General features: G+C 32.3%; 1 protein-coding gene across 1 annotated transcript in view; it reads right to left on the bottom strand.

Annotated features, from left to right (window-relative positions):
* Nucleotides 1–17,656, bottom strand: part of LOC149771451 (dynein axonemal heavy chain 5-like) — a gene marked incomplete at both ends in the record, with an annotated part of 186,111 nt that overhangs the window by 133,214 nt on the left and 35,241 nt on the right. Inside the window, 5 exons of the mRNA XM_089948431.1 lie at nucleotides 9,485–9,698; nucleotides 10,470–10,669; nucleotides 10,851–10,943; nucleotides 11,673–12,033; nucleotides 13,084–13,193. Of these exons, the coding sequence (XP_089804557.1) occupies nucleotides 9,485–9,698; nucleotides 10,470–10,669; nucleotides 10,851–10,943; nucleotides 11,673–12,033; nucleotides 13,084–13,193 (978 nt within the window). The remainder of the gene's footprint in view (nucleotides 1–9,484; nucleotides 9,699–10,469; nucleotides 10,670–10,850; nucleotides 10,944–11,672; nucleotides 12,034–13,083; nucleotides 13,194–17,656) is intronic.

The following is a 17,656-nucleotide window of genomic DNA, read 5'->3' as shown; positions in this document are numbered from 1 at the left end:
TATATTTTAATTTAAATATATATTTGTCTTAATTATAATATGGAAGAGTTTGAGAGATTATCTATCATCAAACCCTCTAAAGCTAGATTTGATCTTGACAGAACCAAGTTCGGGTTGATCTGACGAAAACTCTAATTAAAAGTATTCATGATGCCAAGAAAGAATTTCATGACAATGGTGCATCTCATGTCTGGTCAACATTTAGAATTATATGCGACACCAAAGGTGTTATTGATGCTACAATGAATGACCAACGAGTGGTGACTATTATTAATTATCCTGACAGTCAAAGATATTTTTTTAAGTAAAATTTATTGTGGAGCTAGATGATACTTGGATTATTCGTGACAAACATGACCTTGTCTGTCTTCACACTGGAAATATTTTTACGTCAAATAAAAATTCCAAACCAGGAATGTTGACTGGTATTGATAAACCATACTATGAATGAGCATACCCAGTGACTGCAGTTATTTATGCAATATATCCGATAAATGATAAAGCTAGCATTCATGATCTCAAACTGATGAAATTTTGAAAATAAATTGTGTAGCTTAAGTTACAGAACATTTCACAAATGCGATACGAAGAAAATAAACTAACAGATCTATAATGTGAAAAAATAAACAAATGGGCTGAATCAGTCAAAGATAAAGGAGCTACAATAAGTGATGTTGCTAAGTTAGAAAAAACACTAAATTCCCAAAAATGGTAAAAACAATAACCAGAGAAATTTTTGTATGAGTTGAAATATGAATCAAAAGGAGCCCTGATAAATATTATTGATCATAATGCGCATGCATAGACATTTGAGGTAACCATTTTTCCATGAAATCAAACTGTTAAGTTCTAAAATGGTGATATGTTTGATTTTATCAAAAATATCAGTAAAAGCAATCTTGTATCTGTGTGGCTGTTTCAAAGTTCCAATGATGGAAACTATGATCAGTTTGCATGGCCTACTGGAGATACTTATCGTACAGAATTTCTCCATGAAGAAATGAAAAATCTTGTGTTGAAATATACCCATGACGAAGCTGAACAATTAATGAGTAAATGTTTTACTGTTCCGCCAGTTGCTGCTCATTTTGCTCAGAAGGAAAAATCATGGAAACCAGCACAATTGGAATTTCTTGAAGAAATACAATGCAGTTGGGTCATATATGGACATGGTGGATTGTAGAATACCTGATATGATTATAAGGATGTAATCTCAATTGATATGGTTGCATGTTATCCTGAAAGTTTTCTTGGAATGGGAGAGTGTTCTGTATATTTTTACAGATTTGGACATCCAACACACAAGATGACCAGAGTACTGACAAATGGACCAATACCAGATTTTGACCTGACTGGATTCGCTTCATCCAATTTGTTATGTCTGGTTTGGCAAACATTTTTCAGAAAAAACATGGGCACCAACAGTATTTTTACGGTATATGCTTGATGTAAAAATACTATTATTGTTAGCAGTAAGTGAAGCAATTATATCATATAGTCCGCAGAATCAAGTTTGGTTACCACAACAAAAGAAATATTCTGATGATGAAAATCCTGATATAACTGATTTTGAGAATAAAACTGCAAAACATCTTGGCAGAAAAATAATTGGTAAATTTATGCAAGGAGGATCATATGATCATAAATGACATTGTACAAGATTAATTATAGATGATGCCGAACTTGGTTTTATAATTACTGATACAATGGAGAGTAACACATTTATAAATCGAAGTAATATTAACTTATCGGAAGGAATGGAATTAGGTGCAATTGTGAGTTTCACCAGGTTCATATAAATATCTTACAGTCACATTACCTAGTACTGGCTGTTCGAGGAGGAGTCATGTCATTGTATTGGCATATGTTTTTATTTCTGATTGCATTAATGGGTTTCATAGAAACTACACGAGTAATTTCATTATTTATTGCAGCTATTACACTTGGTAGTCTTGCAACCCATTCACAAGATCTCATGTCTTTTGAACTTTGTTCAGGGATATTTCCTGTGCATACTGATATCCAAATAACCATAAACACTCAGCAAGTGTTCGATTAAATCATTCAACAATTGCCTGATCGTGATGAATTACGGTATGTTCTCATCTGATTTTGATGTTATGTTTTTTCATCAGAGATAATACTGCACCAAGAAATTCCTTGCCAGGATCAACCTGTAGCAATTGTGGCCATCGTAGACCACCTTGTAGTCCGGATCCTCATTGATAAATTCATTCAAGTGCAGATGCAACTTCAGCTGCTATTTTTGTTGATAGTGGTTCTGCTTCTTTATATCTACTTGCAACGTCAAGGACAGTCAATGCGTATTTGTGTGTGATTGACATCTACTAATTTTAATAGTATTGTGTGGTAAAAATAAAATATCTGCTTGATGAACTTCACTGGGAGTGCTGACATCAAAATGTGCATATTGAACTTTTTTAGGTGGTGGTAGTTAGATTTGCCATATTGCCTGTCATGCTAACCAATCTGCAGCAACAAAACGTGTGACATTTGCTGCATCAGCAAGTTTACTAATTGCTGCTCTACCACTCCAATATCCTCTTGGGCTATAATAAATTGATTCCATTATAATAATAATAATCAGTTGATTAATTACTCACCCCTAATACTAGTTTACCTTTCATCAAGGATTCTACTAGGAAGCTAGCAAGTTTATCTCTGAGAGATTTATTTTTTATGGAATTTAATGAGTGAATCAACTTGACATCTGCAATATGTCGTTGTTGTAAATCCTTATTTTTATATGCTACATCATGAACATGACATGCTTCTTTAATCCCATTTATTGGATACTCTCCAGGTCTTGGTTGATCTCGCTCGTCAAGTCGGATATCAAGTCGGATTCCAGGACCACAATAATTATATCTAGGAAGATGTTTTTCTCCTGGGTATTTAGTCAATGGAGCTTGTGGTAATTTTCCTAATGAAGCGGCGACATCAACACCTGTTTTCCTTGACTTGTCAAGGGAGATAAATTTGTATTTTTGTACCACATTTCACACATTTGCCTGTAAGTGCATGCTTTATATTTTTTTGTTATTATTGTTGTTAATCCACTGGTGGGGATGGATTCTCTGCATCAAACACATTACAAATCTATGTTATTTATTATATTTGTACAACATGGATATCATTGATTTCTCAGTGACATGAAAGCAGGAGCCAGTCAAGCATCATCCAGCACTACCAAATTCTATCAGAGCAATTATCATAGGTCCGTCTGGGTCTGGTAAGATGCAAATGTTGCTTAATCTGATAATGAGATGGCTCAAGTGGGATGATCAGTTATATTTAGTGGCACCATCTGTAGATAATCAGCAATGCTACAATGTGCTTAAAATTTTTAATGAAAATGCTAAATTGTAGGTCAAGGATGGTAATGACATTACTGATTTTATCACCGATATTGATGAAGCCCCATCTGTAGATGACCTCAATGGATTTATTAATAATCTCATAGTATATGATGATGTGACGCTGGACAAACAATCAAATCCAGCTCAGATATTTTCTCGAGGCAGACACAAAAACACCGATGTGATTTATATTACTCACTGATATACACAAATACCTAAAGTGATCAGAGATAACTGCAATAGTTTAGTTGTGTTTAATGGAGTTGATACACATACTCTGCAAAACAGTCATCAGACTTGGTGTTCAGGGGTTATGGACATGATTAAGTTTAGAATTTTTTTTTCAAAAGCACAATCTACCCCACACAGATTTATAACAATAAATTTGCATGATCCTCGGCCATGATATCGTGTAGGTCTTGATAAAGTTTTTGGTTAAAAAAACTGCAGCAGGGAGGGTGTGACAAAAAATGAGTGTCCCACTGGTAAACAAACACACATAAACATTTGAAAACACAAACAACAAAGATAAAGTAACAAAATGAGCTAACCCAATTAGAGAAATTCTCAGTTGGTTAGAAGCTTCGGTTTGATGTTATTTACCTTGTATTTTCATTTTTTTTGTATGAAGCTTTATTTTCAAAAAAGACTTGCTCCAAAATTGGTTCTTTTCACCCTCCCTGCTGCTCCATGTTCATGGTTTCAGGGGTTCAAACTTTTACAGGTTTGACTATACTTAGTGAAGAAGAGATGGCAGCCAGTGTTCTTTCATCACCCGACTACCGTGTTTTTCACATTAATATACCCATATCATAATTTTCATATATGTAACACCTTCTTAAATCTCAAATGATGTCATAACATACTGCAAAGGAAAGACATAACAACCAAGTCACCCAAATGTATGTCAAAGTCATTACACTATTCTGTGGTTTAGTCAAATAAAATCAGTTATGAAATGAATAAAATCTTACTTCTGTGCTCATTTCAAATTAAATTTATGAAACAATCTGCTGAAGACAGAAATTATTTTACACTATTATGAAGTAACCATTACCAACCACTTCTGTGCCTAAGTTTTGCTGAAGTAAATGTAACTTTTTAAAATCTGGAACCCTTAAAGTGTTGGTATTTATAATTGGATACAATCTTTTGTTTTCTGTGGTTAGAGGTTAACGGAACCATTATTTAAAAAAAATCTCTTTCCCAAGATAATCCAAGCTCCATTAACCTTTTGCCCCAAAGAATCTTAGTTCCATGTCTAGTCATATGGTTTCATAATCTGACAAATTCTTTCTGCATTAGTTTGAGTTTTTGCTCAAAAAGTTTTACCAAAAACTGGTCAGATTCATACTAGATCGACAAAGAAGACCTGATATATATTCAAAAAGTGGAATCTAGTTGTTGTACTGTATCTGTAAATGCAACAAAAGTACCATGTACATTACATTTTACGTCTGCCACATATTTAACTGTCCACTATGTATACACTAGTGAAGCATGGTTGACTTCAGAGATTACTAACAAAACGGTCTTGATGACCTGGATCTTGATTAGGTTATGTGGTCTTGAACTATATTTACTGCTCAGAATCAGTAAATGTTCTTACTAGACTTACCATGACTATGGCCTCTGACCTTTAGAATCAATAGGTTTCTTTATTATCCTAAACAGATTATCCTAAAAAAAGATTGGTTAAGGAATTTACATTACAACACAAGTTTTTCTGCAATAAAATAATATTCTTTGAGTCACAACAACCCTCGTCATTTATCATTTACTCCAAAAATCAACAGACCTCTTTCATGCCTTATATGCAGGCCCATTACAAACTTTTGTCAAGGTATGTGGGGTAGAACCCAAGTTATTATATTAAAAACATTTTTCTTCCTTCAAAATTACTATGATTTTTTTTATGCAAAATCAACAGGTTTCTTTCTTACACAACATGTAATTATCCAAAAACTTTTTCTGAAAGTACAAGCTTGACAAAAAAACATTTTGCATAAAAACTGTATTTCTTCCTCCAGTCAGTGATCTTGATTATTGACCTTTTGACCCCAAAAATATTTGTTGACTTCTTACTTATCCTTAATGAAAACAATTCACAAAGTCTAATCCAGGTCTGTAATGCAGAACTAATACTATTCTGCAGTAACCATCTTTTATTCTTTCTGTCACAGTGACCCTGATCTTTGACCTTTTGACCCATATATTAAAACACTTCTTCCTTTCCCCAAGCGTGACCCTTTCTCAAATTCTGCTCCAGGTCATATATGAAGAACTAATGCTATTGTATAAATAAATTTCTTCTTTCAGTCATAGTGACGGTAGCATTTGATCTTTAAATGCCAAAAGCAATGGGCTTCTATATATTGTCAGGTAAATGTAGATGATGGAGAACTTAAGTTATTGTGTGGAAACTAAATTAGTAACAGATAGATAGATATATGGACATTCAGATAATTGGATAAATAGACAGACAGATGGATAGATGGACAGGCAATATCATAACATAATACATGATGACTTTTGTTGGGTAGATGAACAGGGAACTTCAATAACAGAAAATTAAATTTCATTGCAATAAAAGGTAAGCTGATGTAGAAAATATAAAAGCATCATGCTTTGATGGCATACAGATTTTTCTAACAAACATGCCAGACCATCAGAGGAACAACAAATTCATATTGACATTCCTTGCCAAGCAATTTTAGCCCTGAAGAAAATCATCCATTTCAAGCAGTGATAAATGATGGACACAAAACCAAATAAGTGAACATCACAGTGTATGATGGTGCAATACTGAGTGCTTGACCCAAAGGCCTCTCATATAATGCAAAAATCAACAGCTGCAAACATCCATGTGCATTTGTGCATGAATAAATGTGTATGTCTGAAATGCTGTAAATAAAAGAATACAAGTGACTGACTTGATCTGCCCATCACAAATACACCTGTGTAAACATAAAATCTGTCAAATGATAACAGATTAAATTAATCACAAAACAGTCTACTGTGTGCCCCATCTAGCATGTGCGCTGTCCAATTCATTCAATATTCCATTGCCTACCTGAGTGTCATCTTCCTAATGTAATAAAAATGAAGATTAAAGATAAGAAATATATACATGATTGAATGTTAATTTCCTTATGTCAATTAAATATCATCTTGATCACTACACTGTGTCAGTAGCACCAACCATCTGTGTTTGAATAAGTGGAAAGTATGCCTTCTTTTCAAAGAATGGAAAATCTTTTGACAAGATCAAAGTCTAAGGTCTGAAAAACACTGATCATCTTGTACTAAAATTTATATCATTTACTATTACGATCCGTAAAAACAGATGATAATATAACTTTCGAGCAACACCAAGGACAGTAAATTAATTACAAAAAAAACAAACATATTAAACAATCCTTTTGACCACACTGCACACAATGATATATAATTTATTATGATACTTACTGTAAGGATCTACTGTATTAGTCCCATAATAATTTATAAACTTTGATACCAATATTTGTATATAACGATATAATTTTGGGGTTGGGCATCATATCTGGAGTCTACTGTCTTTTTGATTGAAATCCTGACTTACGTTTCCTTGGCAAGCTAAAGCCATCATCATTTTACACAGAAATGACATAAAGACTTTTCTGTCACCATGACCATACTAGTTTTGCCTCAGCAAACTTTATCACAGGCTAACATTGACACTTTTAAAAAACAGAAGCATTATATACAGTTATTAGGATTCTTTCCGCAATGTCTGAGGGCTGTTCCTTTTAAACATGCTTGGTACCCAGGGAAGAAAATAAATACCATGATACTCTGCTTACTCAAAGAGTTCATAAGAAAATGACTCAAAATTATAAATGGTGTCTATATTATAGTAGCGTGAAAATCTACTGGATGATTAATTACAATATAATATGAACATTTAACATCTATAGGTGACTACACTAGGGTAAGATGTATATTTTACTGGAACAGCCCACAGTTGTTAGGTCAAGCCCTTGATACCCAGTGAGCACTGGTGCCTGCCAATCTTCAACAACATTATGAGATTAACATAAAAGTATTCCTTCATTACAGAAGCATTTATCCCAACTCCCTTGAGAACAATGAATGTTTTCTAACAATCAATTATACAAACAATATTATATTCATTGCATGTTCATTCTAATACATGTCAATGTTTGCTTTCATTGAACATATATATTTTCCATTTCTATTTATTACTTGTGTGTATGATAATGATTTATAAGAAAAGAATGGGGTGGGGTGAAATAACAGCTAAAGATTTTTAAAAATTTAGTATAAAAGGGAGGTGTTACTTTTCTTTAGGATAAGTGTAACAGCTTGTGGAAAGAGAATGTGAGTATTTGATCAGCAAGAAGATAAAAAATATCTAAGTGTGGTAATGATTTTAAAGCAGATCCTATTAATGCATTAGTGTATATGGATCTAAATTAAGGTTAACATTATCTAGGATCTAGAATTACATAGAAATCAAAATAAGATGACATAGGAAAGTTTTTGAAGTTTTATAAAGAAAAGTTTTATGGTTTGAGCTTGTTTTCAGAAGTTAATTGCGGGTAAAAAGTTCAGACTAGTCTATGAATTGAGGATATTTTTAGTACCAAAAAAATGCTATAGAAAGAAATAGAAACTGAGTTGAGAAAGTTTTAGTAATACTCTAGAGTGTGTACTTATAAAATTGGCAATCGTTCTTAATATTAATTTTAAACTTTTCATAACTTTTTAATCTTAAAACAGGAAAGGTTATTTTACAATACTCCAAGTAAGCAATTATTCCATGTACAAGCATTTAAACTTGTAATATGAATCCAATATGTAGAGGGCCCAGGCAAGTTATTACAAGGAACTGATTTCTGTTTGATTGTTACTTATTCTTGACTCTTTGTAGGTCATTTTGAACAGGCAGAAGAAATGATTCACACTTAATTTGAGGTATTTTTTTCTCTGCAATTTAAAATAAGACTCTCTCTTTATAAAGCCCACTTGTTTTTTTAGCTAGAAAGTAAAAGAACACTTAGATTAATCTAAAATCTTTAACATATACCGAATTTAGAATGTGGATGGATGAACATTATTAGAGACATGTGCACCTATGCAAAAGTGATTGCTGTCTAGAGTTTTCACCAATAAAATTACTGTGAATACCCAAGAATAAAAAAACCATGCAGTAACTATTTCTATGTGGAACACTCTAGTACAGTAAAATATGTCTTTACAGAACACTTGCTGGCAATGTCTTTTGTAAAAAGGCTGAACAAAACTGTGAAAGAAAAGACGTTAATGAATTCTGTCTTTATGATAGGCATTCATTGCAAGAAAAGTGTCCTCTATGACAGGTTTTACTGTATTAATTTCAGACCTGGAAATGTGATAAATTTGAATTATCTCACATACTATGTACTGCAACACATTACAGTATCTGGGTCACTAAATGAAATTTGCAACTGTCAAATACAAAATGGCCAAGAGGTTATTTTCTGTATCATTTTACATAAGTGTTCACAGAAAAGATCTTTTGATTTGGACAAGACAGACAGCTACTCACTACAGAAGAACTACTTGTAAATAAATATAAATCTGGCATTTGGCTATGCCCAGATCTTGATTTTTTAGTTTGCTTGCTTGCCACTTCTTCCCCTTCATCCTGTCATTGTGAATTTAAAACAAAATTGCAATTTTCTTATTAAAAATGTTCTGTATTAAAAATGAACAAAAGTAATTCTTATTGATTGTTAATATATGAATAATTACATATATTATAGTAACATTTGAAAATATATTGAATGATTAATTACAATATAAAATGAACATTTAACATCTTTAACATGCTATATAAAAGCAAGTTAGTAATCCTTACACACTAAAATGCAGTTGATTGAACCTCATATATTTCTGTTAGAAATTAAGTTCTTGCAAGCAAAATTATGCAAGTCTCTACACAACATTTGTATTTTGTAATTTCTTAAAGTCACAAAACAAAACAACCTGTCAACAACAACCAAAACCACCAAATAATGAGTTCTACATAAAAAAAAGTCTGAAAATACATAATTACTTACATATATCTGGGTTAACCTCTTGTCAATTCTGGGTGGTGTATCCTCTCTGGCCAAATTGGACAGAACACTGGAGGTCTTTGTACGGCTTTTGTGCCCAGTAATAGCTGCCCCCTTTATGTTAGTCTGGGAGCTAAACCCAACCTCATCTGTGACTTCCTCAATATCCTCCCTGGCCTCTTCTAGTCTAACATCATGGATTGCACTGAATAAGGACCTGAAAATAATCAAATAACAATATTTAGTTTTCATTCTACTGCATTAGGTAAATGTGTCACAGTACATAAGATTATCATATAGAATACCAGCAAAAATATAATAAAATGCATTAAAACAGAAGACAAACCTTTTCCAGATAAAATGTAACTATAATTTTTAACAAAAAGTAACTCTAAAAAGATATTTCAGTCTCTCTTCATTGAGTTCTTTTAATTTTTTTTGGATAAATCCAAGAAGAGTGGTGCAGTTATTCTCTTTCAGTGCAGAACACAGATACAATCATCTCAAGACGGATCTACAACTAAAAAATGGTTTCATGAAAGATACTGGAATTACAGTACAGACATGCTTTTTAACACATCTTAAATAAATCCAAGTCAGCAGGTCATAGTAGCCTATATTTTGAATGCAACTCATTTTCATCTCAAGATGCACCCACACTCCATGTTTAGTGCTAACACTGTAGGTGTATTACTGTAACCAGTTAAACTGAGTGGATAGAAAGACACATGGATATATGGATGGCTGAATAAAGTGAATCGTTAATACCTACTACTTCTTGAAGTAAAGGAATAATAATAATAATAAAAATAATAATAATAATAATAATAATAGTGCTAATAATAATAATAATAATAATAGTACTACTACTACTAATAATAATGATAATAATAATAACAATAACAATAAAAATAATAATAATAATAATAATAATAATAATAATTATTATTATTATTATTATTATTATTATTATTATTATTATTCTTACTTTAGATGTGGTCTGACTGACTCCAAATCTGTAGGGCGACTGAGAATGGCCAGTAAAATTTGATCTGACACAAAATAGAACCGTGGAAATGCCCTCCTCTTGTTGTCAAGGTAACCAACAAGGGATTTGAAACATATTTCAAGTTCTTCATACACATGGCGGAGCAAGACAGCTTTTGGCACTTCACCTCCATAGCAACACTACAAACAATACAAAGAGGACAGTAAATAAATGCTGATTACATAATGTAACAAGTCAACACAATGTTTATTTCATGAATTTTATAAATGCAGTGTATAATAAATATAAGTCTTTGTAGTTAATAAAATAAACCAATATTCTTTGCTATTCAGTTATATAAAGAGAGAGAGAGAGTTATACCTGTAAAACATTTCTTGTATCAAAAGCCCTTTTCATCATTTTTGTCCATCCTTTGTCAATCCTTGAAAATCTTTTAGCTTCTTGTGGCAATTCCTAAAGAATATTACCATACAGAATAATTCATATACAGTATAATAAACATGGTTTGGCATAGCATATTGTTAAGGACAGAATAAATACAGGATAAAGTTTCAGATAATATATTATATGTTAAGATTCTGTTCTTCATCCTATATTTTTTTTTTTAATTTTAAAGGATTATAACAGAGTGAGAAAAAAAATCTTCCAGACAAATTTCAGTAGTTTACTAGAGATGGATGCCAAAAATATCCCCACTCGCCCTCCAGAGACACCTAACCCTCCCTGGGTTGCATACAGAACTTGAAATCCCTAATGCCATGTACTGATCTTTCCTTAATTAAATATCATATAAAATACAACTACCCTCCTTCAGTTTGTGTTTATGATGTTCAGGTTACAAGGCCAAATCTACATTTACATCTAAATTTACAATGAAAATATGACCTTTAAACTCATCCCCTCACCCCTTTCTCAGAAGATGCATCCATTATTCAAAACTTGTTGTTGTCTCAACTCCTCCTGACATTATCATAGTTTTGTTAGGAAGTGAATCAGAACTATAAATACATAACTCAATGAACAAAAGGAGTAAGAAATTACAAGATCAAGTTTAAACTGGTTTTAAGGTGTACAGAGGAGAGACATAGGCTTGATATGAGAAATGAAGTGAGTTGATCATTTTAGGAGTTTACACTGTTCTTCATATCTCTCAAAAAGCTATGGAATTAATAAATGTCATACCTTGGCAGTTATTGAATTGCTGAATACTGCCTCAAGGTACTGCCATAGATCTTGTACCTCAAGCCATAGTTCTAGTACCTCAGATACCTCCTTCAACTTTTCTGCCCATGAGGCTGCCTCATCACGAAGTGGGCCAATATAACGTGAGGTTAACATGTTGGCAAGCAGAGCCTGAGCATCTTCAAGCTGCTCAAGAAGACGCTCTGTAAATGCCTTGTCAAGGAAGATTGGACCACGTCTTTTGTAGTGCTCAAATGCAAGCACCTGCTCAGTCCATTCTTCCTCTGTCATCCTCATCTTGATCTCCAGTTCCAATTCACGACTAGCCCCTCGGCAGATCTCCTCTATCTCAGCTTTATGCCTAGAAAATATTGATGAATTAATATTTTATGTACCATATATACTTAATAAAATTATAAAAAAGGCATCATGACTTTGTATCCAGACATGAATCTAAGTGTGCTAAAGACATAACTGACATGGATGGCACTATATTTATGGTACCTCCTTTTACATTTTAATAAATTACTGAAGTTATTCAAAAGAATCACTTAATTTAAGGTGATGAAACAACTGGCAAATGAGATTTCTACTTAATCATAGTCATAAATATGCTTTCATTGCATTGTCTGATGTAAGATTTCAACTTAATTATAGTTATTAAGATGCTTTCACTGCAATGTCTGATGTGAAATTTATACTTAATCATAGTCATAAACATGCTTTCATTGTACGGTAATGTCCGACGTGAGATTTCTACTTAATCATAGACATAAACATGCTTTCACTGTAATGTCTGATGTGAAATTTCTACTTAATCATATTCATAAAAATTATTTCATTGTAATGTCTGATGCCTGAAAATACTAAGAATGATATACAATTAATTGATCAGACTTGTACTGTTGTTCTTTTGCTCAAAACATAATGAGATAGTCACATTCTAGGATGGTCAACAGAACTGTATTACTCAGGAATAGTATATATACTTAAAATTTTGTGAGTCAATGGGACTGTACTACTACTGCAATAGTATTTACTTCACAAAACATTTTTGAAAGAATCAAGTCATGCTATTCATTTTTGTGACCATGCAATTTCCTGTTAATATAAAAATTTATAAAAGAAATTTAGTGAAAATAATACAATCACAAATATGTTATAGTAAAACCTACCTTGGATGACCACTGCAGTGAAAGATCACATCTCGAAACTAATCTGTCATAAAGACCAATAAATTGAGAATCACCCATTCTTCTGGAAAAAGGAGTGATCTCACCAAATAGGTTCCACTCTATTCTCTTCATTGGGTGCCATGTACATACTGCCAATGAGTAATTTGCAAACACTATAAATTTACTAACTCACCAAAACATTTATTAAATTATGATGATGTACAATAAACACCTACTTAATGAGTCCGATATCCAGAAGATGCTTGAGTCTGAACACGTTGGATTCAAGCTGAATGGAGCTGTTGGTGACCTGCATTACTTGTAACCAGTGACGGTTCCTTATTTCCTAAAAGACAAACAGCTTTTACAAATGTCAGCAATTGTTCTACACATATACTCCCTTTCAAAATAAAACATTTGCAGAAACTTTGGCCATGCATTGATCACTTATTTGCTTCCAACAATAAATCATGTAAGTAGGAAGAGCTTAGTGAACTGTGTCACATACTTATTGCAATAAGCATTTGGGAAAGGGCCCTAACTCTAACTGCATTAATATTTGATCTGTGTTAATGTAAATTTGTATTGTAGCAATTGTTTGAAATCAGTGGCAAAGTAACAGTATGGACATGGGTCATAACTCTGTCAAAAAGATCTGTTCTCTAAAATTTACAATGTGGATGGAATAATGTGTTACACAAAATGTCAAATTCAAACTCCAGTCAATTGTATACCAAAATAAAACCTGTAATTTAAAGCATGTCATGCAAAAACAAAGATGGGTTATACTCAGTTTAAGTCAGCACAAGTAATTATAAATATTAAAATGCATGTAAATATTACGGATCAATAATGGCTATAACTTTTGAGTAACTTAGAAATCATTATCCTGTTTCATCTTTCAAAGTCTATAAATCTAAACACTTGCTACATTAAATTCCATTAAAATTGGAACAAAATTTGCATTCTGATCAATTTATTATACTTCATCTTATGATGATCTTGTTTAATCTTGTACACTGTTGTGTATTCCTAACATTTCAACTGGTCCAAAATGTGTTTGGATCATAGGGCTGTATAAAATATGATATGTACACTTTTATTATCCAGGCCCTTTTTAGTTTACAAGTGGAATAACTTTAAGTCTGTTCACCTTGTTTCAAAGCAGACACAACTGTATGGCGTGCAAGATGATAAACACCCAAATGGTCATATATATCCCCCTTATATTATTACTGTTATACAATGACAAGCTCAAAACAATGCAAAACATATGTTTACCATGTTTTGTACAAAGACAAAACTTGGATATGAATCATGAAGATAAACAGTCAATACAAAAATAATCTTAAACTGCTGATACTAATGAATAGTTAATTTTAAAATCTTATAACTCTTTGATAAAGTGAACTTGTTTATATTCATGGGTTACTAACACGTGGATTTCTAGAGTTCTCCAATGCAGGAATTTAAAGGCACGCTTTTGTCAAAGACCAAAAAATTATCCCTTTGTAAAAAGAAAAGTACCCTCTTATCTAAGTCATAAACATGATAAATTTGTAAAAACAAAAGTATCCCCCTATCTAAGCCACAAGCTTAAGACATTTATTGTTAAGTCCAACTTATATATGATGAGATGGAGGCATTTATTAAGTCCAACTTATATATGATGAGATGGAGATGATTATTGCTAAGTCCACCTTATATTTGATGAGATGGAGACATGTATTGCTAAATTCATCTTCTGTTTGATTAGATGGAGATGTTCAGATACAAGACATTAGAATTGCTATATCCTGAAGCATATTTGTTTTTCAGGTCATATATTTTGAAAGAATTTTAAATACAATTTTCAGCAAAGGGTTTAAACCAGAGGGCCAGCAAAGTGTACAGTATTTTGTTCTCAGACAGAGAAGTATGAAGGATGTTGCTGAGAAACATGCTAAGGTATTACCTTTTGGGGTTTTTGATAAGAGATTAGAGTTGTCATGACATGCTGATGTTAGAGATATTGGAAACTTATGCTATTCATGTAAATATAAAAATACATACACTAATCTCAACCACATTTAAAAACATATTATTATTGTAAACAATGTCAACACTACTCACGTTAGTCACTCTGCTGATCTAATTCTACATTCAGCTAAAATGAAGTACAGTTCTCCCTCATCATAATGCAGTAGTTAGGGTCTATTATGAACCAAACTGCACAGAGCTACAATTATTGAAGGTTTGTGGGAGCAGTGAGGAAAACGAAACATACAGTAATAATCATTATACGCAAATTAAATATATTTGTTTACTTATATGTGCATTTTATTATGTCAAATAATAAAGTTTTCAAAAGGAAATAATGATATAATGCAAAGTTTCATATTGTTTTCTTTCAACCCATACTGTTATGCATTTAATAGGCAAATTCATTGGTTTAATTTTTGTCTTGTGGTCCATAGTAGTACAGTGTACTGTATAATTGTACTGTGTAATATCCAGAAATACGTTATAATAAAGTGCATTATAATGAGGGAAAGCTGTATATGGGAAGTTTAAAAAAAGGCTATTATGGTGCAGATTTAATTGAAGCTGCAGGCTAATTAATGTCTTTGACATAAAAGATCTTGTATTAAAAACTATTTTAAAAAATAACTAAATGCAAAACTATTATCGAAATGCATACAATCTATTACATATTTTACCCAACATTGAATTCCAATCAACAAGGAAATTAATTAAACCTTGTTAGGCAATTTATAAGGCTGAATCAGCAGGAAGTTAATTGCCCACTGACTCTCTATAAAAATATTGTCAATTATTTCCACACAGTACTACAAAGTGATTTTCAGTGATTTATTATGGATCTGTTCATAATAACATCTTTTCCAAAACTGCATAGTGGAAATTCATGAAATTTTGTGGTATGTTGCCTTTAGGGCAACAATCTACAAGAGGGTTGTCATCTTTGGATCTCACCCCTGGGGTTCCCTTATAGGTGTCAAAAGTCAGATTTACAAACTTCTCAATTACTATAGCATTTTCAGACATTTTCTGACAAAAATGTATATATAAAGTCACATTAGGAAGATGCATCATGCATGTGACATATTTTACACTATGACCTTTGGGTTACTATCTGGGAGTGATGGTGAGTACTGGAGGGGAAGGTGGGGTATGGAGGACAATCTGAAAATGCAGTAGACTGAGGATTAGCAATGTCCAGGGGGTGATATGAAGAGAGGATTGCGGACCATGCAGTTGAAAGTATGGCAATTAGTGATGGTGAGCCACTGCAGTTGCTCCAGTTTAAATTTAATGAATGGTTCCTTTTTGACAGTCACGAGTGAACACTACCCTATTTGACGTCTTGCTCTTCTCCTTAAATTTTCCAAGAGTAGCTCAGTATGATGAAAAAGCAGATTCCTCTGAATATGTGCTGAAAATGTGAAACTGCTATGGAATTGACACAAAAAATACATCATTGTCTCCTTCTAAAATTTAGCTACCCCAGGTAGTGAGAAATCCATGATAAAAAATGGAAAAACAATTGGCACCATTTATAATAAACGTTATAGCACTGTTACATACAGTATGAAGCAGAATAAATACAACAATTTTAAAGGCATATCCAAGCAGGTTAATGCTACTAGTTCCGAATGTTCACATACAGTCAAAAACAACATTAAGTGTTTTTGTGGGACAATGCAGTGTGACTTTTGGTCACACTCTCCACTAGAAGTTGGAAAGAACTTGCAAAAAGAAAAATCATAGTTGTTGAATACAGAAAAACAATGCCCTATTCTAGTTTGTTGCAATTTAAAGTCTGTCAGTACATTAATAAATACTTCATTATATCAAGTATAGATATCAAGTTAGCACCCATGTACCATAGGATAAAATGGTCTAAATTTACTGTTTGTAAAGGAAGGAGTAGGTTTTCAAACAGTCACAAGTATTATTCATATTATGCAAACAACATTTTACAAACACTTAAATGAAACCAAAAATTATTTTGCAAAGATGACCCTCTCAAAAGATCAGTCACTGAGCAGTTTATTAGCAAAAAACAAATGACTGTCACATCATCTTACTTACAGGTACATCATATTTGTCACTTCCCTGTAAGCATGTGCCAATAAGAAGAGAAAAATTGAGAGTAATTATGGTATAATAAGTATGAACTGAACAGATTAACAATATCCCATGTATTATTAAACTGGGAATTTCAATCTGAGTAATATTATGAAAGTACAATGGAAATATTGGCATAAAAAAATTTAAGAAATAAAGTGTTTTAAACAAACTAAAGAGTATTTCTTTGTAATGCTTGGCACAATCACCAAGCCTGAAAATTTCTGAAAGTTTCTCGAAAGAGTTTAATTAAAGGAATTTACTTCTGTGATATGCTCTTTTGTCCATAATACTCTTAATTTTAAAAAATCTTCTTTACATTATAGATTAACCCTATTTTTCTATTTTGCTTTTTTTTTGACTGCTGTATCACATTCTTATTCTATATTAAAACACAGACACTATCAACACTTCTGGAAAAATACAGCTCAGCCAAGTACAATCTGAAATTATTAAAAAACTAGGCCAGATCTTTTAAACTGCTTTTCTCTTTTGTATACAGAAAATCTATAGTCATCTAATTTTAATAGGAAACTTGCATTTTTATCAACTTTACCAAAAATACCTTTCTAAAGAGTTACTCTCATTCTTGCCATTATGTTTCCTATTTCACTTGATTAAGAAAGAATGTTTCCATTGGTTTAGGGAAATTTTCTAAAGAAAGGTCATTGAAATAAAAAG

The sequence above is a fragment of the Sinohyriopsis cumingii genome, unplaced genomic scaffold (assembly GCF_028554795.1).
Source record: "Sinohyriopsis cumingii isolate HCF-2022 unplaced genomic scaffold, ASM2855479v2 utg001850l, whole genome shotgun sequence".
NCBI lineage: Eukaryota > Metazoa > Mollusca > Bivalvia > Unionida > Unionidae > Sinohyriopsis > Sinohyriopsis cumingii.
Note: the sequence above shows the minus strand (reverse complement) of the source record. Positions and strands in the feature narration are given on the sequence as shown.